The 25,843-nt window shown below is 41.5% G+C and overlaps 1 protein-coding gene and 1 long non-coding RNA gene across 3 annotated transcripts; one reads left to right on the top strand and one right to left on the bottom strand.

The window, feature by feature from the left end:
• Nucleotides 1-573: 573 nt before the first annotated feature.
• Nucleotides 574-5,522, bottom strand: LOC113330993. Its single transcript, XR_003350626.1, has 2 exons — nucleotides 5,243-5,522; nucleotides 574-974 (listed from the first exon to the last, which is right to left on the bottom strand). It is a non-coding gene; the product is annotated as an uncharacterized LOC113330993 (long non-coding RNA).
• A 16,483-nt stretch (nucleotides 5,523-22,005) lies between these two features.
• On the top strand, nucleotides 22,006-25,226 carry LOC113331035. Of its 2 annotated transcripts, none has more exons than XM_026577809.1 (2): nucleotides 22,006-23,387; nucleotides 24,417-25,226. In XM_026577809.1, the coding sequence occupies exons 1-2, from the start codon at nucleotides 23,003-23,005 to the stop codon at nucleotides 24,479-24,481; spliced, it is 450 nt and encodes a 149-aa protein (XP_026433594.1). In that variant the 5' UTR covers nucleotides 22,006-23,002; the 3' UTR covers nucleotides 24,482-25,226. The 2 variants fall into 2 exon arrangements, with proteins under 2 accessions (XP_026433594.1, XP_026433593.1); XM_026577808.1 differs by having other exon boundaries at nucleotides 22,007-23,387; nucleotides 24,594-25,226.
• Nucleotides 25,227-25,843: the final 617 nt, after the last annotated feature.

Here is a 25,843-nt window from a genome sequence, read left to right as displayed (position 1 = left end):
GGTTTTTCTGCATTTGCAGTTTCCTCGTTAACAAAATTTCCGGTGTTTGTGTTATTTCTTTTCCGCATTATATTTGTTTATATAATTGAAATATCACAGGTTGTGCGTAGTTCAATCAATTGATAAATCCGACCTTGATTGTTGGATAGGAATTGATTGGCACTTGGGCTTCGGTCTTTGGTACCGTCTAAGTTATTTCTCATATCAATCAGGCTCACAGATTTCTATTTGTTCGATTGCAGATTTATTGAGAACGTGAGATTAAGCTCTTTGATATATATCTTGATTGAGGTCGTTTTTAAGTTGGTGCTCTCACAATTATATTGGAGTTTGTCCATACAGATTTCCGAACAAATATGGTATGAATAGTTTGTCCGTCTGGGCGTGGTAGGTATGGTTGTTATACCCCCATTTTTTCAATTTTCTTATATTATGTTCTGGCTATTTTTTTTTTATTAAATCATAGAAATGATGTATGTGTATTCTACCTCATCCCATATGCATTCTTTTACTGTCTACATCCGATTTTCTGTGCAAACCTTGTTTTAATTTTGGTTCGCTTGTTTGTTATTCTTTTTTTTGATAGAAAAAAAGATATATTATAGAAGGATAACAAGCTTACACAGTTTGAAGGAAAGTGGGAATAATGGCTGTCCATTCCCCATCAGACTCAAACTTGGTTGCTTTATCAGCCATTGGTAAACAAGATAAAGTTCTTTTAAAATGCTGGACTCTGAAAAAACTGAAATTGTTTGACAAATGAAGACAATCATCTAAAATAGACCTGCTTAACCAGCTAGTCTGGTTAGTTTTATTCATTATATAAGAAATAGGTGACATTGCATCACTGTAAATGCAAACTTCCGCTATGTCTTTGTTGATTGCCCAGTTAGCGGCTTCCAAAATGGCCAGACTTTCCGCTTCTTCAGCACTCTTTGCTAGTCCAGAGACTGTCTTGCAGGCCTGGTAGTTTCCTGCAAAGTCAGTTAAAACAAGGCCAATGCCAATATTAGTAGCGCCTTCAATAAAAGATGCATCACAGAAGATTTTATAACAGCTACTAGGATAAAATTCTTGGACAGGACCTGGTTCAGACATAGGCCTGATAGAGTGAATATCATTCTGAACAGGTAAAACATTGGTTGTTTCAACAGACAACTTGATTGCACATCTAGCAGTAGAATTAGGAAAACAATTTTTCCTTTGAAAGAGCTTATAGCACCTGTCCCTCCATATCGACCAGGCTGTAGTAAAAATTATATTCAAGATTTTAGCATCTTTACAGTTGTTTAGCCATTTACGAATCCAGTCTTGTATGGATATATCAGTGTCTGCATCTTGAAGTACTAAGTGACCATTAGGGACCAGACACCATACATTTTTAGAGTAAGGACAATGCAACACCATGTGCTCCGTAGATTCAAGATTAGTGCCATCACATAAACAACAATGCATATCGTGGTTCTGAGTATATCTATGTAACTTAGATTTAGTTGGTAGGATGTCTTCTATGCACTTCCAAAAAAAAGTTGAACTTTTGGGAGGACCGGGACTTTCCAGATGTTCCAATAGACATTACTCTGAGAACCCTGACTTTGTTGTGTCCTGTTAACATAACCTGAAATGACGTTGTAAGCCGACTTAACAGTAAATATGCCCGTTTTGGTGAAAGGCCAAATGAGTCTGTATTCACCAGATATTGGGATTCTAGTATTCAGGATTTTGATGGAGTTTTCTGCGGTGAAGAAACTACGCACTAGGTTTGAGTCCCATTTTTTTCCATCAGAATCGAAGAAATCAGCAACATTGTAGTCCAGGTTCGGGTAAGAGACACAGATAGGGTGAGAAAATTCCATATTCCAATTGTCACTAAAAGCCTTAATCCTACGACCATTTCTGAAATCCCATATAGAATTATCCTTAACTATTTCTATACCATGACAAATAGATTTCCAGACCCATGAAGAGTCTTTTGCTTTTGGGTGGTGCAATGGATGACAATGTCTAAAGTATTTGCACTTCAGAATTCTATAATGCAGACTATTTTCAGAATGGATAAGGTTCCAAGCAGTTTTAGCTAAGAGAGGCGGAGTTGAAATGTCTTAAACTTTTGAAGCCTAGACAGACCACCAGTATGCTTGTGAGAGCAGATGTTGCCCCAATGTTTAAGATATATACCTCCCATCTCTATATTTGCCCCTCCAAAAGTCTCGTTGAGAACTTTCCATCTTATGAATGACTTCATCAGGAATTAAAAAAGTATTCATATGATATATTGGGGAAGAATTGAGAACATGTTGGACAAGAACAGATCTACCCGATTGAATAAGATGTATGCCTTTCCACTTGGCCACTCTTTTATCAAACTGGTCAGCAAGGTGGTTAAAGGCATCATTTTTGGATCTGCCAATGAAGAGAGGAATTCCTAAATATTTCTCATTTAGTTCAACCTTTCTTACGTTCAAAAATCTGATTAAAGAAACACAGATATATGGATGGACATTTTTGCTAAAAAACATCCAGATTTATCAAATTTAATCATTTGACCAGAGCATTGGCTAAAATCGTTAATGATGGTAATTAAGTTACTTGCTTCAGTGTGAGATGCTTTACAGAAAACTAAGCAATCGTCAGCAAAAAGAAGGTGAGATATGCTTGGGGCATCATTAGTGACTTTGATGCCACTGATGATTCTGCAAGACTCTGCATGAAGCAAGTACCTTGAGAAAGACTCCATGCAAATGATAAAGAGATAAGGTGGGAGCGGATCCCTTGTCTCAGGCCCCTAGAGGGTTTGTAGGATTTGCACGGAGAACCATTAAGCATAATGGAAATGCTAGTGGTGTTGATACGTTGGAAAATTAAATCACACCAGTCTTTAGAAAAACCAAACTTTTTAAGAACATCGATCAAGAAATACCATTCGACTCTATCAAAAGCTTTAGACATATCCAGTTTCAGCCCCATAACCCCGCATCTATCTTTTTTCCTTTTCATAGAATGAACCAGCTCATGGGCAATCACTACATTGTCTTGGATATGCCTATTAGGGACATATGCAGCTTGAAATGGAGAGATCATTTTGCCTAGCAATGGTTTCATTCTATTAACTATGATTTTAGAAATTATCTTGTAACAAGTGTTACAGAGAGATATAGGTCTAAAATCAGATGGAGTAGTACAATCGGAAGTTTTAGGGATAAGAGTGAGGAATGTATGATTCATTTCTTTTAAAATAGGCCGAGTCGAAAAAGTTCTTGCCTGTTAGCCAAACATCATTAATGATGAGCTCTAAGTTTTGCTTGTAAAATCCCGGTGGAAAACCATCGGGACCGGGAGCTGACCAAGGAGCCATTTGGCAGATAGTGTGTCTCACCTCTTGAATGGTAACAGGACTCATCAGAGAATCATTGTCCATAGCGGTAATGCAAGGGTCAATGCAATCAAGAAATTCCCTATTACGAATAGGGTTAGTAGTAGTACCAATATTTTTGAAGTGGTCTACTAGTAAATTTTCAAGTTGATCCCTATCACTAACCCATTGACCATCAGGAAGTTTTAGAGAAGAGATATTATTATAATGTTTCTTTCTGTTAACAGAAGTATGGTAGAAACTGGTGTTTCTATCATAGCTTTGAATAAACTCTTCTCTAGATTTTTGAGCATAAAATTATTCTTGCATCTTCTGCCAATGCTCTAAGTCAGATTCCAATTTATTAATAGCTTCATTAGTCTGACTTGTCATTGGTTGGCAGTTGAGAAAGTGAAGTTCATTATTCAGCTCATTCACTCTATTGTCTATATTCCCAAAGTGATTCCTATTCCAGTCATTAAGCCTAAATTTGACATTTCTCAATTTTTTGATGAACTGAAAAGCCGGTGATCCCCTAACATCTATATCAAAAGCATTTTTAATGATCTCATGAGATGTAGGGTCTCGGAACCAGCATTTAAAGTATCTATAAGGCCATTTACCTTGATTTTTTTGGGTGCTAGTTACCAAAAGAATTGGTATATGGTCAGAACCTATGGCATCAATATGAAGAACTTTTGAATTTTCATAATGATTGAACCAAAGACCATGTACAAGAGCTCTGTCGAGTCTTGCTTTAATGATACTATCCCCATCTTGTTTATTGGACCATATGTATTGAGCTCCCACATATCCAATATCAGCTAAATCGGCATTATCTATAATATCTTTAATGACTGGAAATTCAGAAAAAGTTGATGTTGAAAATGTTGATCTTTCATGGGCTTCCATGGTGATATTGAGATCACCAATCAGTACCCATGGAAGGTTAGCCCATTGGCCAATTTCTTTAATATATTCCCATTGTTGCAACTTTTCATCATGGTATGTGGAACCATAAAGAAAAGTGCAGAGGAATTCAGGTTTAGAGGGATCGGCAGAGATGATGGTATTTATCATTTTATCTGTGTTTTGAACAATCTCTAAACTGAAACCAGTCTTCCACATCAGGGCTATACCGCCTGAGAGACCCGCGGAAGGAAACACCCAATTATTAGGGTAGCAGAATCTTCTCATGTACTGAGCCATTTTAGTGGGGTCATTCTTAGTCTCACATAGGAATATCACACCTGCATTTTGGGCCCTAATAACATTCAATAAAGTAGTTCTGGTGGTTGGGTTGCCGAAGCCCTGGCAATTCCACGATAGAATTCTCATCTCAAAGGTATGAGAACAAGCTACAAGGAGCTTTATTTTACCAATAGAACCACTGATGATAGAAAGGTTGCAGAACCGCTGACTCACAATGGAAGAAAACACAGAATTATGAAAGCTACAACGGGTGTTGAAATTAATATTGTGTCTTCTTAAGGGTTGGAGATGATTCTTAGAGATTAGTACCAATCTATGTTTACTTATCCTATCGTGATAAACTGGAATGCAGATGAGGTGTTCAATTTTTCTTACTCTATGAAAATTCAAGACGGGAGTAAAGACAGAAATCAAGCACACAGTACAAGTAATAAAATTAACAAAAAATAAGTTTTTTATCCTGTTGTTTGGTGGAACCCTATGCAGGATACTAGCAAATACTACAACAGAGATGTGATTGTTAATGTTATTCTAAAGATTAGGCACAATCGAGATTAACCCCAAAACAGACGTGAAAGAAAAGGAAATTAAAGCCCTAAAAACCAAATTAAGATTTACAATAACCTCAAAATTGAAAAAACTGGGTTTTGAAATTAAAATAGGTTTGAAGAAGAATACCATGTTTGCAGTTCTCCCATGAATTCACTGATTCAGATTTTCCAGAGCATGTGTATCCAAAACTCCATCGCGCATCTCGACATCACCCTCGACTAGTTGATTAGAAGAAGATCTCAGTACATCTGTGTGATTCATTTCCATCGTAATCATGGGGGTTGATTCCGAAGATTGGAAACTAGAATTGATTTGGGATAGGTTGGGCAGATCAGAATCAGCAGCATCTGGTTCGTTTTCTCTCATTCTCTTTCTATTGCTAGGTTCCTCTCTTTCTGTATCGACAGGCTCTGTGGATAAGGTTAAAGGTTTATTTTTATTTAGGCACCTATCTTCTTCTTCCAAGGCAGCCAATAAAGCCTGTCCATCAGGGTGATTTTGGCACCAGTTCCAAAATTCCTCCCGGCTGTAAGCCACCACCTTAATCTAGGGCTGCACATGGGACGGGACGGTACGGGTTTTTGCCTAACTCAGCACCTGTACCTCCCTATGGCCGGTACCTGTACCTTGTACCTGTACCCGTGTAGTACAGGACAGGACTGGACTTGTACCTATTTAACTCGATACGGGACGGGACCGGTTCTTTACCTGTACCATATGTTAAAAAAAATCCACTTTTTCCTAATAAGCTAGAAATTGAATGCATTGTAAGAATTTGAATTCACATTTTACCTCAAAAACATTGGAAAGCTTGCGAAGAAATAAATTGCGTAAGACAAGCATCCTACTTTGTACATTGACGCCCGGTCGAAAAACTCATAGTACAGGAACTGCACATATTTTGAAAAAGAAACACTAAAATTAGTTAGCTGGAGACAACGAAGGCATTGCAAAGCTACATTAACAAAATACTAATATTCACAAGAAACAAAGTAACAACGGTAAAAGGATACTTAAGCAACCACGTACACTGGCGATGGCTACAATCTCAAGATATGCTATGAAATACGAAAGAGCTAGAATCCAAACAGGCTCAGTAACCCGTCGAATTGAGTCTAGTAGGTCAGCAATAGAATGCCGTAGTCGGCGAAGCGTCATAATTGACACCACATGGTAAAACAAGAAGCAAATGTGAGTGAGGAGGAAAGTTGTGTGCGTTACCTAAGACATGATCTTGAATATCAATCAGTACAAGAAAAGTTTAATTAACCAGAAGACATGCATATATACTACACCAAAGTTCATGCAGAAGGATCATAATTTGTAGCCTGCGTTGTTCATCTTCCATGAAGGAAAGGTATATGAAGCTCCCAAAACAGTCCAAAAGTAGTGTTGCACCTAAAAGAAGTATGAATAAAAATCCTCGGTACTACGGGACGGGACGGAAATAGCCTAGAACCGTTACTTGTACCTAATTTAGGCACGGTACCAGTTTTTGGTACTTGTACCTGTCCCATCTGACCGCAGTTCCGGGACAGTACCGGTACGGTTCCTGCGATTCCGGTACAGTTCCATGGAACGGGACGGTTTCTGTGCAGCCCTACCTTAAGCTGATTTGCAATTTTTTCACATACTGAATCAATGTGATTTCCAACGAAGCATTCCTTAGATATTTTGTGTGGCTGTTTCACAAAATGATACCTAGCCCAGTGCATATTGTTGTCTCTTGCAGTGTAAATCCAGCCACCCCTTTTTAATGGTTTTTTCAAATCCACTTCCACCCATATAGTAATGAGTTTAGTACCGTTAGCTCGGCAGTTGTTTGGTTCAACTTTCACCTTCTTTCCAATATCATTGCATGTATCATCTATGACCTGAACATTCAGATGCTCAAGAAGTAGATTACGAAGCTCAATGCACCAAATCTGACTAGTAAATTTTTGATCTTGGACTTCCAATTGATTGTTGTATTTCTGCACAGCCAGCATGTGCCCTTTTACCATCCGTGGTCCATTTTTGATGATTTCTTCACATGATTTTTCTGAATTCAGTTTGAAAACAAAAGTATCAAGCTCCATAGAATTAATCTGGATTGGTTTATGTCTTCTCCACATCCTATTAACTTCGATTTTGATGTCCGAGAACTCGATGCGATCTTCGAGGTCTTTGATAAATAGTTTGCCAAGTAGACTGGTAGACCAATCTTCTGCAGATGCGTTGACAGTTTGTGACGAAGTGATTGACCTGTTAAAGAGACTTGTGAAGCAGGATTCATATTTGCGAGTTTTAACCTAGCTAGGAGGCTTGAAACATTTTCTTTGGATGAAGAAGCCATGAAATGATTAGAGACAGAGGATGAAGCAGGAGTTTTCGACTGCTTATGCTTCGCAGTGATGGGTACCAAAAGTTTGTGGCTAGGATTTATAAGCTGTTTCGTTGAGTATAAACCACCGTAATTTGATTCACGCGGAATATTTTCTTTCCGTAAGGTACAATAAAATTTAGGATATTGCTTATAGTTTGGAAGAGGAAATTTCTGGAGCTTTAGATGTTTAATTTTAGGCAGTAACTGGATTAAATGGGTGCCATAACTACTGACTAATGATACATTTTGTAACATCCTATCATGAAGATTTTGAAATTCTGAAACTGACGAATAATTCCCGTGATGTAAGCACGGTTTAAACGGACGGACGTTTCCTTTTTTGAACATGAACAGTTGGGGGAATGAATTGAATCGGTTCATGGTAGAGGATTTGTGGATTCGGAATGGTTAGAACACAATGGCTGGGAACAAGGATAGTACAAACGGAGAAGAATCACCAACTGAGATATAGACACGAATCACATATGGTGATAATGCACACGACTGTTGAAGAAGCACAACTGCTACAGACTTTGGATACACACTACTCTTGGATGACCACGAGTGGTAATATCGTAGGGAAGACAGGAACAACTGCAAACATTCAAGGAAAGTTAGTTTTCCATGGAAGATAGAAAACCGCACAAAGCTGAAAAAGAGTGAAGTAAAGAAGAGATCAGAATTTTAAATCACAAAACTTGTGTTTGAAACTTAAATGATAAACAAGGTGTTGATGGTGGTTTTTAGCTTAGGGTTAAAATCGTAGAACCTTACATCTGACGTCATTCTACAAGGAAAAGGCGCCGTGAGTGTTAACCTCTCCACCGACATATTTATTGAGTCATTCAATATATTAACATGAAATTTATCCAGACTGGCGAATGTAGTAATCATCCCAAACACTCTGTAAATTTCGGCACCTCGCCAATACAAGACTCACTGAGTACTTTCCTGTGCTATGTTCCCGACAGAACCCTTAATATCGGTATGGCATGACGGATTTGTGTTCACTCGCAGTGGAGTAGCATGAACCTCCAAGTACCAAAGTTAAGGCCATCGCACGAAATGCTCAGACGGAAAGCACACTGCATTCTGTAGATAAGAATTTTTGTGGCAGCATACAAAATCCATCCAATTATTGTGATAACTCATAAAAACTCGTAAACCCGACTAATTTGCAAAATTAGGGTTTCGCGCCCCGTGCAGTACACTAGACCCATTGATCGAAAAATTGTGCTTAGCCAAACTAGGCGATTAAATCCGCCACAACGCACTGGAAGTGTGGCCACGCCCTAGCTTGCCGGCCCCACTTCCCATCGACCAATCAGGTCGCTTTAAATCCACCACACTCACACAACCAATCAGGTTACTTTAAACTCGCCACAGTGTTGAAAAGAAGGAAATCGTGCCAGATGGCCGCAAATCCAATTGGCTTCTCAAAAACGCACCAGCATGCTAAGCAGCATGCCAAATGTAACAACCTTTTATTTTAGCATGGCGCATCCTAAAAGATGCGCCATGGCATGGTATGAAGCTTCATCCAAAGCTTTCATTGGTTGGTAAGAGGTGGATTGGCTTAAGGCCAATACCGCGTCAAAATGACGCATTGTGTTTAGCATTTGGCCAAGAGACAAATCTCGCATCAAATGATGCATTAGGCCAGTTGGGTAGGTGGCCTTGAGCTTGCAGCGTAATCATTGCGCATTATGAAGGTTATTGTCTTAGAGCCAATGTTGCACAATCATTGTGGATCAGGCCAGAGAGGGCTGGCCGAACGAGTGTTGCGCAATCATTGCGAATGAACACAATCATTTTGAAGTAACGCAATCATTGCGAATGAACACAATCATTGCGAAGTAACACAATCATTGCGAATGAACACAATCATTTCGAAATAACACAATCATTGCGAATGAACACAATCATAGCGAAGTAATGCAATCATTGCGAATGAACACAATCATTGTGAAGTAACGCAATCATTGCGAATGAACAGTGAAGCAAGCATGTCAATTTGGTCCCCTTTCCATACTTGTAGAAATTCCATTAAGACATATATAGGGAGGGGTGGTGAGTTGAAGGTGCATATGTGGACTATGTGCCAAGTGATCTTCATAGCTTACCCGAAAGAGTATAAATGATGCGTAAGCCTCGTTTATAGTTGCGTAGCCTTACAAATGGGGCATATCATGTGAAGGCATCACTATGCCATGTCGCGGACCTGGTGATGCATAATCATTGTGCATCATGACGGAATGTCCTATGCGGATTAGGTGATTACCATTTTTGCTAGGCCACGGCCTTACAAACGAGTTTTTGTCCCTTCGAGGATGAACTACGGTCTGTGCTTGATCCTTTTAAAGTAGGTAAGGGTACGTAAGCAGCCGCAATGAGTTGCAGCATTGCCGGTCCAGCACTTTGTCGCTCATATCATCTAATTGCGAGATGATTGCGGCAGATTGGCCCCTCATATCATCTAAGCTCGGTAGCTCGATGTAAGAGATGATTGTGGTCAAGCTTGATGTGGCTTAGTTGCATGCCAGCAAGTGGATGCTCATACTTCCTATCAAGCTACAAAGAGCAAGTTATAGCACACGCGCTGGATTATTTGGAAGTTAAGGACACGAGTGTCGTAATTTTGCTCAAGAGGAGTCCATTTTGATGGGAAACGTCCCAAAGATCAAGACATGTGATCTATTGATCCACATGGTCACCAGAATTTATCCAAATTCATTCGTTTAGGGCCTCAAAAGGCCGTTTTTGCCGTTTTAGGAAGGTTTTTGGTATTCTTAATAAACCCTTCGCAGAACAAGGGTGAGTTGGAACGGTGTGGAAGCTAAGTTAGTTGCATCATGCTCCAAAAGCATGCCTGCAAGGGCGGATGGACGTGCATTTGCCTAGCCTTAAGGCCCGGATCGTAGCTTCATCATGGCGCAGCGAGGGAAGTTACGGCCTGCAGGGAAACGCGCCAAAGGCGTAATTTTCCGGTCCGTCACACCAAACATGCCAAACACACATACCAGGCACACATGCCAGATGCACATGCCAAACGCGCCAAACATGGCCACTCACCCCATGCGACGTGCCATACAGGCTAATTAGGGTTTCGACAAGCCAAACCCTAATTTAGGCAACATTTCCACACCAACGTACCAAAATTTCAGTGGCTATGGCTACGCGCGCAACCGTTCTAAAGGCATGCATGAGCCATGCCAGCCATGCCGCAATACCGCTAGCGCAAGTTAAAGGCGCCACTGCCAATTAAAGGTAGCCATGATCGACGGCTACCTTTCCTCCTGAGATGCAATCTCAGCCATTCAAGTTCGCCACCAAACTAACAGGCTTGTGGCATATTCTGAGCGACCATGCCGCCAAACCCTAAACTTTGGCCACTGCATCAAATCCCAGTTTGTCCACGGCGCCTAATTTCGGCCACAATGCCAAACCCTAACCTTGGCCACGACGCCAAGCCCTATACTTGGCCATGTCGCCAAACCTTAGCCTTGTCGACGGCACCAAGCCTTAACTTTAGTCACGGAGCCAAATCTTAACCTTAGGCATGCTACAACACTACATACGTGGCCATGCCACTGACATGCTGCTATGCCACATCCACTGGCATACCACCATGCCACATCTACTAGCATGTCGATATGCCACGACCACTGGCATGCCACAACTACTAGCATGCCACCATGCCACGGATACTAGCATATCGCTATTCCACGACCACTAGCATGCCACCATGCCACGGCTACTAGCATGTCGCTATGACATGGCCACTGGCATGCCACCACACCACGGCTACTAGCATGTCGATATGCCACGGCCACTGGCATGTCACCATGCCACAGCTCCTAGCATGCCCCCATGCCACAGCTACGTAGCATGTCGTTATGCCATGGCCACTGGCATGCCACCATGCCACAACTGCTAGCATGTCGATATGCCACGACCACTGGCATGCCACCACGCCACGGCTACTAGCATGTCGCTATGCCACGACCACTGGCATGCACCATTCCACAGCTACTAGCATGCCGCCATGCCACAACTACTAGCATGTCGCTATGCCACAGCCACTGGCATGCCACCATGCCACGGCTACTAGCATGTCGCTATGCCACAACTACTGGCATGCCACTACACCACATCTACTAGCATGTTGCTATGCCATGGCCCCTGGCATGCCACCACCCCGCAGCTACTAGCATGTCCCTATGCCACGGCCCCTGGCATGCCACCATGCTACGGCTACTAGCATGACGCTATGTCGCAGCTACGCCATTGGAATGCCACTATGCCATGGCTACGCCACTAGCATGCCGTTATATCGTGGCTCCACCAGGCGCTACTATTCCAATGGCGCCACTTCGCTATACAACAAGATGCGGCCATAATCAACGGCTATCCTTCCTCATGAGATGTAATCTCGGCCATTCAAGTTCGATGCCAAGCTGACGGACCTGTGGAAAGTTTTAGGAAGTCGACCAAGGAAAGCCTAATAGCATCGTATGCTATTCTCATGTGGCAAAGTATCTTGACTTTGAATTGCCACACATAGCAACATGCTGCATGTTTTCCACGAAAACACTCGAGACATCAAACATGTCACAAAATGGGGGATACTCATCGGGGTATTTGTCTCGCGGTTTACAGCACGCGGCGTGCAATGCGTCCGTTACAAGAGAGTGTCATGAAGTAGGACAGTTAGTGGTGGTAAAATTAACGGTGTAAACAATTCATTTCCTTCATCATGGAAGCGTAATGACTGATGGTTACACGAATTCACTTCCCTCATCATGGAAGCATAATGTTTGACGGTTACACGTTACTCCATTCTTCCACCACTCAATCGTTTCCACTTCCTACGAGACCAGGGTACGTTTTGTTGCGACTTTTATAAATAGGTCTCACCTATTTTCACCAAACAACAAGTTTTGGTCAGGAGAACAATACAACATCCAGAAATCATCTGATAGCTTCATTCAGCTAGCCAGTTCAACTTTCTGATACAAGTCACAAAACACCCACACTTCCGGAATCAACTATTCTGGTCTCGACACTTTCTTCGCTTCCCTCCCTAAGACCAACCCTTCTCCTTCACTTTGTGACTGAAGCAAGCCTGGAACGACCATTTCTTGGTTTAGGCCAGGATTGTACAGATTGATCTCTCGAATCAAAATGACTCTCGTGCAGTACATTGTTTTGGGTTTAGATTTGTTTCTCATCCACACACCCAAAATTACCAAAATCAGCAGAAGCAGTTTTCACCCACAAACAATTGCGATCTTAGTGGGAGATTAATCTCTCGGTTACAACATCAATTTCCTATTCCGAGTTTTATTATTCAACCCAGACATCAAGATGGTAGAAGCAAACACTCCGCACGGGGTTCAATGGCTCAGTTTTTAGTTATTACACGATGAGGAATGACTGGGGACTTCTCACAGTCACAACGGCGTCGCCCATAAAACTCAGACTTACGCCCGGAAGATCCATTTTGTTGGGAGACCCTAAAGGCGAGTAAGTCTTGTTAGAAAAAGTACATAATCTACTACTTCAAGTTTTCACGTTGATAATAGAAACCGATAGCCATGTTACCCCCAAAATTTCATCCCATACTTTCTACCGTCATACAACATTCACGATTCCATGACTCTCCTGGAATATTCATTCTACTAACAGTCATGATCAAAACGGCATTATTCTAAAATTCATTCCAAAGAATAATCCAAAACCCTCATATGTGACAATTATCTATCAATCCAAAAAATATCAAACCATAAACCAGCGTTTCGTTTTCCTTTAAAAAAAAACCTAACCAAAGGAAGTTCAGAAAAATAAAAACATTCAAGGAAAATCGCCTAGCAAAGGCTCGTTCTTCTTAGAGAAAGCGTCTTGCTTCAGCTTCAACTCCTGAGACAACTTCTCGACTTCTGCCTCCTGTTGATTAATCAAATCCGCGGAAGGGCCATCAACCGCTTCCGCCTGCAGCCTTTGGATCTCGGAAAATCCATCAAAGAACCAGGAGGCATTAAACTCAAAGTTTACACATATATCCCGATGGAATTCCCAGCTTTTGACTACATCTCCAGAAACCGTGTGTCCATTCACGCCATATATGTAATGAATTGAAGATAAAGTTTCCTCCACGCTCTTAACCAATGCAAAGCGACTACCAACCTTCCTGGTCGTGGCGATATGCCCATACCTCTTCCATCTTGGTGTATAGTTCCGCATACTTCACATGCACACTGAATCCTCCAACCAACACATGACCATCGAAAGGAGCCTGGAATGGAGGATCAAAAACGACACATGCGTCTGGATGTACAACTAGCAAAGATTCTTTGGGAACAATCACGCCCGTCGTCACGACAACATTTTCCTCCATGGGAGACATATCAACATCTTTATGATGATCAACCTTCATCTTTAAATTACCAGCGGGTACGGTTTCCATGATTGGAGACACTGTTACATCTCCATTGCCGTGAATCTCCATCTCAGAATTATTTTCAGAAACGGCCTCCTCCTGTAAATACCACCAATTGAATATTTGTTCGGTATAAATAAATAGTCCAAGAGGAAAACGTGTGGGAGACTCACCGACTCATCTGTGGGCCCACTGGGATTGGAAGAGGACTCGCTGCCCAGCTCTGAAGAACTTCTCCCGTCACCGTCAGACTCTGAGTTTTCTTCTTCTTCATCTTCCTCTTCACTGCTGAGAGGCTCGGTATCGCCAGACTTTTCTTCAGAAGGCATCACCTTTTGGCCACTTGCAAGTCTGGTAAAGGCGTTTATCTTGTTGAGACCCTGAATCAAAAGGGAAGAGATGTTCAGTGGCAAAAATTCAGAATATTTATGTAAGACGACCAAATCTGGAAGAAAATCGTACATACTCGCATATTGGAAGAACTAAAAGTCACAAGAGCCTTCGAATCCGACTGAAAATTACCTGCACGGTTTTTAGACCTTCACTCCTTTTTCTGGGGACTGTCCACATCCGAGCTAGGATATTTTCTCTTAGCAGTAGAAGGCTCCCTCAACAATGGATGTTCCGTTAAAGTCGCAGGGGAAGGCTTGCCACGAGAATTTTCCACTATGTCATTCATAAATCCATGGATGGCGAGAAACTCATCCTGCCAGAACACGTTGTACCTGGAGGTTGTCACTGGACTTCGTTCCAAGAGCAAGAAAGGAAGACTTTTACCTGGCGCAAGAACATGGGCATCAAGAACAGCTGGCAACAATTCTTCCGGAGCAACCGACTGACAAGTAAATGGGACCCCTTGGTCAAATCACATATGCCGAGACGCCCTGTCAATATTATAAGGGACTTCCTTGAAAGACCCCCCGAAGAAAGATGGCACGTGTCCGTGGATACAGCTTCGCATAAATACAGCCTCTCCAACGCTCATATTCTCTCCAGCAGAAAGCAAAGTCAAGTTCGGAGCAGTGGCGAAAGTATTCGGCTGAATTATGGACGCATGGACTGGAGCGCAAGGACGAAAGCTAACGGTATAAGCATTGTCAAGGAAGTCGATGAGCTTTGATCCATATTTTGGGCACTTATTCAATCAACACATTATTCTAGAGCCGCCGCAAGACTCTGGAAGTGAAGCCGACTTGGGAGCATATTTTGCTAAATGCTCCCACAACCATGTTTGGAGAAAAGTGACGTGAACATACGAGTCCAGTTTCATATAACCATTTGAAGCGTACATGTCCGCAACCAGATGATCCAAATGGGTGTACAGAGAACAAAGAAACAAGCCACTTATAGGAAGAATGACTCCTTTCGCCAATTTGATGGCAAATTTAATGAGCTCCTGTCTTATCTCCTTCTTACCAGAGCCGTCATCGAAAATATCTCTGGACAGCCACAGAGCTAAAAATGCAGCAACATGGAGTGTATCATCCAGCACTAGATCTGACTGTGGCTCATTAGGGAACCACTCAGACACCCACCAGTTATACAAGCACTTCATCCCGTAATCCTTCCGAGCGAATCCTTTTGACTTGTCGACAAGAGTGGCACGCATTTCTTCTTCATCGTCGAACAATGTGATATCAATATTCCCTGTTATGGGAAGGTTCATCAAGATGGCTATACTCTCTAAAGAGATGGTCATTTCACCCCACCTACATATGGCCGTGTGAGTATCCGGACACCATCTGGAGATAAAAGCGATCAAGCCCGGAATATCTTTCCTAATTTGAAGTGTTGTAGAAGCCATGACGGCATCGATGATTTGCGCCTTGGTCAAACTGGCCTTCACACAGTCTTGACTTATCATGAATTGCGTCCATTTATCAAAAGAGCGCAAAGGACGCTGACAGATTTTGAAGTCAATGGGAAAAGCAGGATACTCTTTCCTCTGAAGGCAAAACCGCATTACACGCCCCGGTCGAACTGACCGGACCTCTCCTTCATTTTTTGAACCAATCAGAAGGATCGTGACATACTTGGGATGGGCTCTCCTAAGTGTAGAAGACTTTGTAAAAATTTCATCATCCGTGTTTTTCTTGGATTTGCCAACATTCTTCGATGTGGTGGCGAGACTTTTCTCAGGTGACATCCTAACAGAATTTCTTTATGCTGCTTTCACTATTGAAGTAACTACAACGAAACAAAACCAATAAAAGTTACTACTAAGTAAAAGGGAGCATAAAAATCATTTTGTCAACTGTGGAAGAAATCATCTTGGTCACAAGCCAATTTATTGGGTCACAAGTCGCGGCATGCATGACCAAAGGTGACGCACGGACAAAGGAGTGGTAGCCGGAGGAATGGGGACTGGCATCCACCCCAACTTTATGCCACGAGAGGTATACCCTCGACCAAGAGGGTACCATAGTCATGTTTAAAAAAAAAGGGAAACCCTAAAATTAGGTTTTTTATGGAGAAGGTTTAAACGGCGGCTACCCGATTAGGCATAATTACTTCGCATAAACAATTGGCTTCATTACCGTTAAACAGGGTGGTTGATGTTATTGCATACTACCGACAAAGGGAAATTACTCACATTAAAGTATTCCACGAATTTATAACGGATGTACAGCTAGGGTTTACACCAACACAGAAGAGTAAACAAAAAGAAGAAACACAAAGATGCATACCTGGAATACGCTCGCCTGTTGTTGCTACTTCCTTGCCGCTAACTCCGAGGCGTGAGAATAAAACTGATGACACGGGATAAAAAAGATGAGCAACGCCTTTTATAGGCACGACTTTTGGGAGTTCGAAAGGAGGAAGGTTTCCTATTTTTGGTTACACATGAAAAGAGGCAACCAGACCCGCTAGAAAAGATCCATGGCGCCAATAGGCCACGGACAAGCTAGCGCCAAGAACCCGCTCCTAACCAGCGCCATCCTCTTCGTGTCCCAGCCAGATTAGCGCACGCCACCCCAAACCAACGCCAACAGCTCCACGCTAAGCCAACGCCAACGTCTCCACGCCCTATCCAACACCAACAACTTGCATCCTCCCAGTGCTAGCTTCTCTGCTCGATAGCCGATGCACCTGCATCCTTCTCAGTGCAAACTTTTCCGCTCATGACAAACGCCATCCGCAGCCCAAGCCAACTCCAACCGCGTCCTAACCAATGCCCTAGCCAGCAGCGCCATGAACCATTCCTCAACCATTAGCCAAGATGTCGCACTGGTGCCAACATCCCATGGCTAAGATGAATTTATGCAAACGCCGCCAACACAAAGATCACAGATTCCTCATGCCTTCCACCAAAGGTTAGTTGAATTTTCTTGGCAATCTCTTCACGTCTTGCTCTTTCGATTTTACTCTCGTCCGTCACCATCTCACTTTTTTCCCGCAACAATGCCACTGCTACGTGCTAAGCAGGGGACTTAATGTTGATGGTGGTTTTTAGCTTAGGGTTAAAATCATAAAACCTTGTATCTGACATCACTCTGCAAGGAAACGGTGTCCTGAGTGCTAACCTCTCCACCGGCATATTTATTGAGCCATTCAATATATTTACATGAAATTTATCTAGATTGGAGAATGTAGCAATCATCCCAAATACTCTGTAAATTTCGGCACCTCTCCAATACAAGACTCACTGAGTACTTTCCTGTGCTATGTTCCCCGGCAGAACCCTTAATATCGGTATGGCATGACGGATTTGTGTTTACTCGCAGCGGAGTAGCATGAACCTCCAAGTACCAAAGTTAAGGCCATCGCACGAAATGCTCAGACGGAAAGCACACTGCATTCTGTAGATAAGAATTTTTGTGGAAGCATACAAAATCCATCCAATTATTGTGATAACTCACAAAAAACTCATAAACCCGAATAATTTGCAAAATTAGGGTTTCGCTCCCCGCGCAGTACACTAGACCCTGTTGGTCGAAAAACTGTGCTTAGCCAAACTAGATGATTAAATCCGCCACACCGCACTGGAAGTGTGGCCACGCCCTAGATTTCCGGCCCCACCACACTCACACATAAGTGTAGCCGTGCCCATGCTTGTCCGACCCTCTTACATTAACCAATCAGGTTAATTTAAACTCGCCACAGTGTTGAAAAGAAGGAAATCGCGCCAGATGGCCGCAAAGCCAATTGGTTTCCAAAAAACGCACCAGCATGCCAAGAAGCATGACAAACATGCCAAACGCACATATCAGGCACACATGCGAGATGCGCCAAACATGGCCACTCACCCCGTGCGACGTGCCATATAGGCTAATTAAGGTTTCGACAAGCCAAACCCTAATTTCGGCAATATTTTCACACCAACGTGCCAAAATTTGAGTGGCTATGGCTACACGCGCAACCGTCCTAAAGGCATGCACGAGCCATGCCAGCCATGCCGCTAGCGCGAGTTAAAGGCGCCACTGCCAATTAAAGTAGCCATGATCGACGACTACCTTTTCTCCTGAGATGCAATCTCAGCCATCCAAGTTCTCCACCAAACTCACATGCTTGTGGCAACTTTTGAGCGACCATGCCGCCAAACCCTAAACTTTGGCCATGGCATCAAATCCCAGTTTGGCCACGGCGCCTAATTTCGGCCACAGTGCCAAACCCTAGCCTTGGCCACGGTGCCAAGCCCTTAACTTGGCCATGCCGCCAAGCCTTAACTTTAGTCACGGAACCAAATCTTAACCTTGGCCATGCTACAAAACTACAGACGTGGCCCTGCCACTGACATGTTATTATGCCACAGCCACTGGCATGCCACCATGCCACAAATACTAGCATGCCGCTATGCCACGGCCACTGGTATGCCACCGTGCCACATCTACTAGCATGCCACCATGTCACGGATATTAGCATGTCGCTATGCCACGACCACTAGCATGCCACCATGCCATGGATACTAGCATGTCGCTATGCCACGGCCACTGGCATGCCACCACGCCACGGCTACTAGCATGCGCTATGCCACGGATACTATCATGTCGCTATTCTACGGCCACTGGCATGCCACCATGCCACAGTTACTAGCATGTCGCTATGCCACGGCCACTGGCATGCCACCACGCCACGGCTACTAGCATGTCGCTATGCCACGGCCACTGGCATGCCACCATGCCACAGCTTCTAGCATGCCGCCATGCCACAGCTACTAGCATGTCGCTATGCCAAGGCTATAGGCATGCCACCATTCCAAGGTTACTCGCATGTCGATATGCCACGGCCACTGGCATGCCACCACACCACAACTACTAGCATGTCGCTATGCCACGGCCCCTGGCATGCCACCACGCCACAACTACTAGCATGTCCCTATGTCACGGCCCCTGACATGACACCATGCCACAGCTACTAGCATGTCGCAGCTACGCCATTGGCATGCCACTATGTCATGGCTATGCCACTGGCATGCCACTAGCATGTCGTTATTCCATCGCTCTACCAGACGCTACTATGTCAATGGCGCCACTTCGCTGTACAACAAGAAGCGTCCATAATCAACGGCTACCCTTCCTCATGGAATGTAATCTCGTCCATTCAAGTTCGACGCCAAGATAACAGACCTGTGGCAAGTTTTAGGCTGCCGACCAAGGCAAGACTAATAGCATCATATGCTATTCTCCTGTGGCAAAGTATCTTGACTTTGACTTGCCACACATAGAAACATGCTGCATGTTTTCCACGAAAACACTCGAGACATCAAACATGTCACAAAATGGGGGATACTCATCAGGGTATTTGTCTGGCGGTTTACAGCACGCGGCGTGCAATGCGACCGTTACAAGAGAGTGTCATGAAGTAGGACGGTTAGTGGTGGTAAAAGTAACGGTGTAAACAATTCATTTCCTTCATCATGGAAGCGTAATGACTGACGGTTACACGAATTCACTTCCCTCATCATGGAAGCATAACATTTGACGGTTACACGTTACTTCATTCTTCCACCACTTAATCGTTTCCACTTCCTACGAGACCAGGGTACGTTTTGTTGCGACTTTTATAAATAGGTCTCACCTATTTTCACCAAACAACAAGTTTTGGTCAGGAGAACAATACAACATCCAGAAATCATCTGATAGCTTTTCATTCAGCTATCCAGTTCAACTTTATGATACAAGTCCCAAAACACCCACACTTCCGGAATCAACTATTCTGGTCTCGACACTTTCTTCGCTTTCCTCGCTAAGACCAACCCTTCTCCTTCACTTTGTGACTGAAGCAAGCCTGAAACGACCATTTCTTGGTTTAGGCCAGCATTGTACATATTGATCTCTCGAATCAAAATGACTCCCGTGCAGTTGTTTTGGGTTTAGATTTGCTTCCCATCCACACACCCAAAATTACCAAAATCAGCAGAAACAGTTTTCACCCACAAACACAAGGACAATTTATTTGAACATGAACTAATGAAAAAGAAAGGAAAAGATTTTTGAATTAGACTTCTTGAAAATCAGAAAAGATGATTTCAAACTCTCATCATAAAATGATGACGCGTCATCTTTGATTAATTACTGCATTCCTCTGTAAGAAAGTTTTTAGTGCATTCGTGTTTGATTAATTACTGCATTCCTCTGTAAGATAAGTTTGTTATTCATTATCCTATTTATTTTCTGATGTCCTGCATCCTGTCCTTCATAGTTGAGGGCCACTCCATATATATCAAGAACCTGCCAACGACTGCAACATACAAACAGGTTGAGAAAAAGTTCAAGAGTTTGGGGCCAATTAAGCCTGGAGGTGTTCAAGTCAGAAGTAACAAGGTTTATTTTGCTTACGCCATCCCATTTGACGTAAAATTGTCATCTTGTTTAATCAAATTTAATTTACACGTGATATGTCTGCAACAGGGATCTGCTTTGGCTTTATCAAATTTGAACAGTTGAGCTCCGTGCAAAATACAGTTGTTTTCAAGATCAGTGGGCCGGTTAGAACAATTGAAACCGTTCACGTGCCAGTTTTGTCTTCTTGAGCCGCATACACAAGATTATAGCACTATAAAATGTTCATGTACTATAAATATAGGTGGAAACAAACAAAAAGAACTTGTGCTTGGATTGTGTTTAATGTTCACGTTAGGTACATGGCTTAGTTATTTATTCAAGAATTGATTATTCCATATATATACAGGCTGGGATAGGGGTGTAAATATTACCCGAAAAAGCTCAGCCTGCCCGTACCCGCCCAAGCCCGCCTGTACCTGAAATTGCCCAAAGCTTGTTATGGCCCGTTGCGGGCTATCCGGCCTGGCCTGGATTAATTTATTGGGCGGTCCCGGGATTTGCGATTAATTATGATGCCCGACCTGATACCCGGCCTGGTGCCCGGCCTGAAAGGCTTCTATGTGCTATTAATCATTTAATATCCTCTTAAAAAGACTTAAAAGTTACAATTTTATAATTGTCAATTTTGTGTCAAGAAAAATAAAATATATAATTGTTTTACTTATAATTAACCTTTTCAAAACATTAATGGTAATATATTTTCTTATTAGAAAGTTTATTGTACTCTAATTAATTATTTATTATAGTCTAAAATTAAAAATTTGTCAGTGTAATTTAAATATAAAATAATACTATCACTTTACTTACGATATGTGATGTTGGAAAGGAAAGGATATTGTATTTAATAACGTTCATTTGAAAATTTAAACTTAAAAAAAAAATCAAAATAGTGGCATGTCCGGCCCGATCTGGCCTGCCCGTATAAAAAGCGGGCTTTGGACGGTCTTTGAGTAACAAATTATCTACTTGTATCCGGCCTGTCCGATCTGAATTTGTTTACGGGCTCACAAATATTAAGCCTGGCCTGCCCGGCCTGTCTTTGTTTTTGGGTCGGGCGGCCCGGCTTGCCCGAATTTACACCCCTAGGCTGGGCACGCCACTATTACGAGCCGCCAAGTTTATATCGGCAAGTGAACTATTTCAACAGTTTTTTTTGTTGTTGTATATATATACACACACGTGGGGTGGCTTTTGTGAAAAATTATCTTAACATGTTACATTGTAATATCTAACTAATATCCACTACTTTTTATTACAGTTGGTGGCAATTTCAGTAGAAGGGGTGGGTTCAGAAATGCTTGAAAAGTAATGAAAATTATGATGAACATTTTGATAACCTCCACTGATGCCTTCACTCACTTCTCCGATGGCTTGATGAGGGATACTCATGGCATGATTGCGTTGAGATTGATGTTATTTGTGGTTATGGAGATGTAGTTTTAGATCTGTTTTATATCTATATGTGTCCTTAAATGAGAAAAATCGGTATTTACTTCTTGATTGTACGTTTCAATTGGGTATTGTTTTAAGCGTCTGGGTAGGAGAGAGATGAAATCTGTATTTACTTCTTGATTTTACGTTTCAATTTGGGTATTGTTTTAAGCGTCTCGGTAGGAGAGAGATAAAGTCGTACAACTTTCACCCATCCTAAAGAAAATTTTCTCTCAAAACCTCCGAACCTCCTTTGATTAGTCAAATACCACCATTTCTTCCTCTAAAACCATCTTAGTATTTCTAAAACCACCCTCTTCTTCCCTGACATTTCTTAAATCTTTCTGATTTCTCTTCGTGAATAGCTCGGATCCTCTAGCTAATCTCTTTAGTAGATCTGTCCAAATCCTTTATTTTTACCGTATCTTTCATTTCTTAGATTTCAAGTTGGATTTTGGATCTGTTTTTATAAAGGGTTGTATTGTGATTCTGAATCCTTGTTGTGATTTCATTCCTCTTTCTTTAGCAAGTTTTGGTTTCAGTTGTTTTTCTCTCTAAGCTTCTTAAGTTTGTTGTTCTCTAGCTTTGGTGTTGATTGAAATTATGTCTCACAAGTATGATGATTTTCTTTTAAAAGATGTGAATCCCATTCCCTCGATGGATGAGGACCTTCTCTGTCAATTGTTGAACCAACTGGAATTAAATCTAAATGATAGGAAACCTTTTGTTAATCGGCTTCTTGGGATTATTTCTCTTAATGATCAAACAGAACGAGTTATGGCATCAAGTAGTAACGGTATGGAGATGATACTTTGGTTGATGAAGGTTTAGAATCTCCTCCTGCTTGTGTTGTTGAAGATTCAGAGATGCACAATTGTTCTCCGGCAACTGAAATCACTCTCTCTGGTGATCTACATCTGTTTCCACTTGATAATGGCTCTGACCTTGTCACATCGAAGACGGATTCAATTAACGTTAACCTCTCTGACGAGAAAGAAGTTATTACTGTGTTCAATAGCATCAAGGCTATTGAAACTGGAATTTCATGGAATAGAAAGTTGTTTACTACTGACCTGTCTGACGATTCCTCTGGAGCGACGATCTATAATAGTTTTTATGCAGAAATGGATGATGATTCAGATGACCTAGTTAATCAAGTCTCCTCTGCTGACCTGAGCCTTAGCCTGGAGTATGTGGATTATTGGCTTGCTAGGAATTTTTTAGCATGTTGGATCTTCTTCTACATGAGTGGTAATGATTTCTATCGGTATTCTCCATTCAACTTCATTTATGAAACTAGTATTCTTTCTCATATGAATGCTGTGATGATTTATATTCTTATAATTCTAAGACAAGTTCAACTTGACTACTACTTCTTTAGTTTGGATGAAAATGATAACCATGCTGGTTTTCCTCTGATAACTTCTTTGGTACCTAGAGATTCAATAAACCCCTATAGAGATGATTTGGTAGATTACTTGGCTTATAAGGATTATTACTGTCTAGGAAGAAATTTTAAAGATGGTTTTGGTCTTAAGGGTTTTTATAGAACTTATCTGGATCTTGCTTACATAAAACTGATGTCTTTAGACAGATAAAACTTGATGATTATTTGTTATCTCGAGAATGGAACTTACTTGATTTTGTGTTGTTGACTTATTACCCTCGAGGTTGTTTGAGCATTGGCATTATTATGATTGATAATTCTCTCTGCCTTGTAACTTTACTGAAAGTTAGCTTTGTCCTGCATCCTTGTGGGGTTGTTAAGATAATTGAGCAGTGTGAAGAGAACTGCCACAGATTCAATCAGAATCGGAAAGATAGTCTCGTTCCTATTCGCCTTTGTATAAACTTCTATAAGACATTACTCTTTAGAGTTGTTTTCACGAGACAGATTGAATTGGATCTTTACTTGTTCTCTCGTGTGTGGAATGGCTTGACCTTGATGACCCTTATTTTGTATGATCTGAGACGAATGCTTACTGTAGAAGATGATGTTATTTATTTCACTTATCATATCAGTGGTTTATTAAATGTTTGCTCTAGTAAGGATGGCAGTCTGTTCTATTCAGTTGTGTGTTCGAGTGGTTCTTTATTTTCTGTAATGAGAGTTGTAGGAACTGCTAGTTTCCCTTCTCGGCATGTTGTTGAGGTTACGCATATCTTCTTTGGGATGGTTACTACTAAAAGTTTTTCTTCAAATCAGTCTATTTTCTTGAGTGCTTGGGATTATCTGCTTGTCTTCAGACTTTACTTATGTTAAACTTACCTTGATGTTAGAACTTTTAGCCAGTTTACACCTACGGAGGCTAGGTCAGGAAGTACATATGAATGGCACAGGTTGAAGATGAATCTTTCTAATGATCACAAGTGTCTTTGTTGGATGTTTCAAGGGGTTTCCACCTCTTTCTGGAAGGATTTAGAGGAATTTTTCACCATTTTCTTTTTTCCTATCAGTATACTTCATGGAATTCTTGGGGTTTTATGTGGGATCTGGGCTCTCACTTATGTTGGGAATACCTCGACATTAGACCTTTAAGCCAGCTTACTCATTCGGCGAGGGATTGGGCAGTCAGTACATATATCTGGCGTAGGTGGGATTTGATTTTCTTCGATATTCACAAGTTGAATGATGTTCTATTGTTTGGAGGGAACTGGTATTGTTTCACCTTTATTAGTCATCTTCCTTCTTATAGGAGGAAAGATGCATCTCTATATGTCACGCGTGTCTCATTTATGAGAATTAAACATCAACATATTCACGTCTTGATAGAGGTTTCGTTAGCAGTACATTGTAATCATGGTCGGAGTGGGGCTAATGAAGACTTGGCAGACACTTTTGTTTCCTTCTCAGTACTTGACCGAGTGAGGATGTCTACTTCACTACTTGGTAGCATTAACTCTTGTCTAGACACATATCTGTATTTCCCTTTCAGTGCCTTTATTCTTTGTTCTTCTATTATTTGCTGTAATGGTTTAGCCTCCAGTTTAGTGTCTACTGACTGTGATGGCTAATTTGTAACCTTTGATTATAAAAAAAAAAAAAATAATAAAAAAAAAAAAAAAAATCGGGTATTGTTTTTTATTTAAGATATGCAACTATGGATACAGTTTTATCTGTGTATGGATCTATTTTACAGACATGCAGCCTGCGCTTAGCCAAGTTAGTACGCCATCACAACTTCGCGATACTGTACAGAGAGGCAGACACATAACAACTCACATATCTATCTAATGAGTCTGGTTGCTAAGTTCGAGCAAGTGAAATGCGCTGCTTCATTCATAGGCTCTATGTATGATTGCTCATCCATTATGGTATTTATATCCGTTAATATGTATTTTTCTTCTTATTGTAATCCTGTTTGCTACCAACCCGACTGGTAAAAATATTTTTGTACACCTTTATTTCTCATGATCTTAGTATAGATTTAGCTTACTTTCTGATAGGCTCGAAAACCTACAATAATAAAACTTCAAGTGCACAGCGTCTAACTAGTAGACAATGTCAAGTACAGGTCGTTCTGACAAGGAGTGTGAAATGCCACTACTAATTAATACCAAGAATAACTAATTGACAAGATGATGTTTTAACGATTTTTCAGAAATTTGGAACAAATTGATATAATATAAAATTCTGACAATAAACAAGATGGGAATGAATTGCTAGGGTTTTCGGTTTCAACCAATTAATTGTACAAATTCTACTA

This window comes from Papaver somniferum, unplaced genomic scaffold (assembly GCF_003573695.1).
Source record: "Papaver somniferum cultivar HN1 unplaced genomic scaffold, ASM357369v1 unplaced-scaffold_123, whole genome shotgun sequence".
NCBI lineage: Eukaryota > Viridiplantae > Streptophyta > Magnoliopsida > Ranunculales > Papaveraceae > Papaver > Papaver somniferum.
Note: the sequence above shows the minus strand (reverse complement) of the source record. Positions and strands in the feature narration are given on the sequence as shown.

What these genes read in the sequence shown, in the direction of transcription:
- LOC113331035 (XM_026577808.1), top strand. Translation starts at nt 23,003, where the DNA reads ATGCACAATTGTTCTCCGGCAACTGAAATCACTCTCTCTGGTGATCTA. An exon ending in GATCTTCTTCTACATGAGTG is followed by an intron (nt 23,388 to 24,593) that starts GTAATGATTTCT and finishes TTTTCCTATCAG; the next exon opens with TATACTTCATGGAATTCTTG.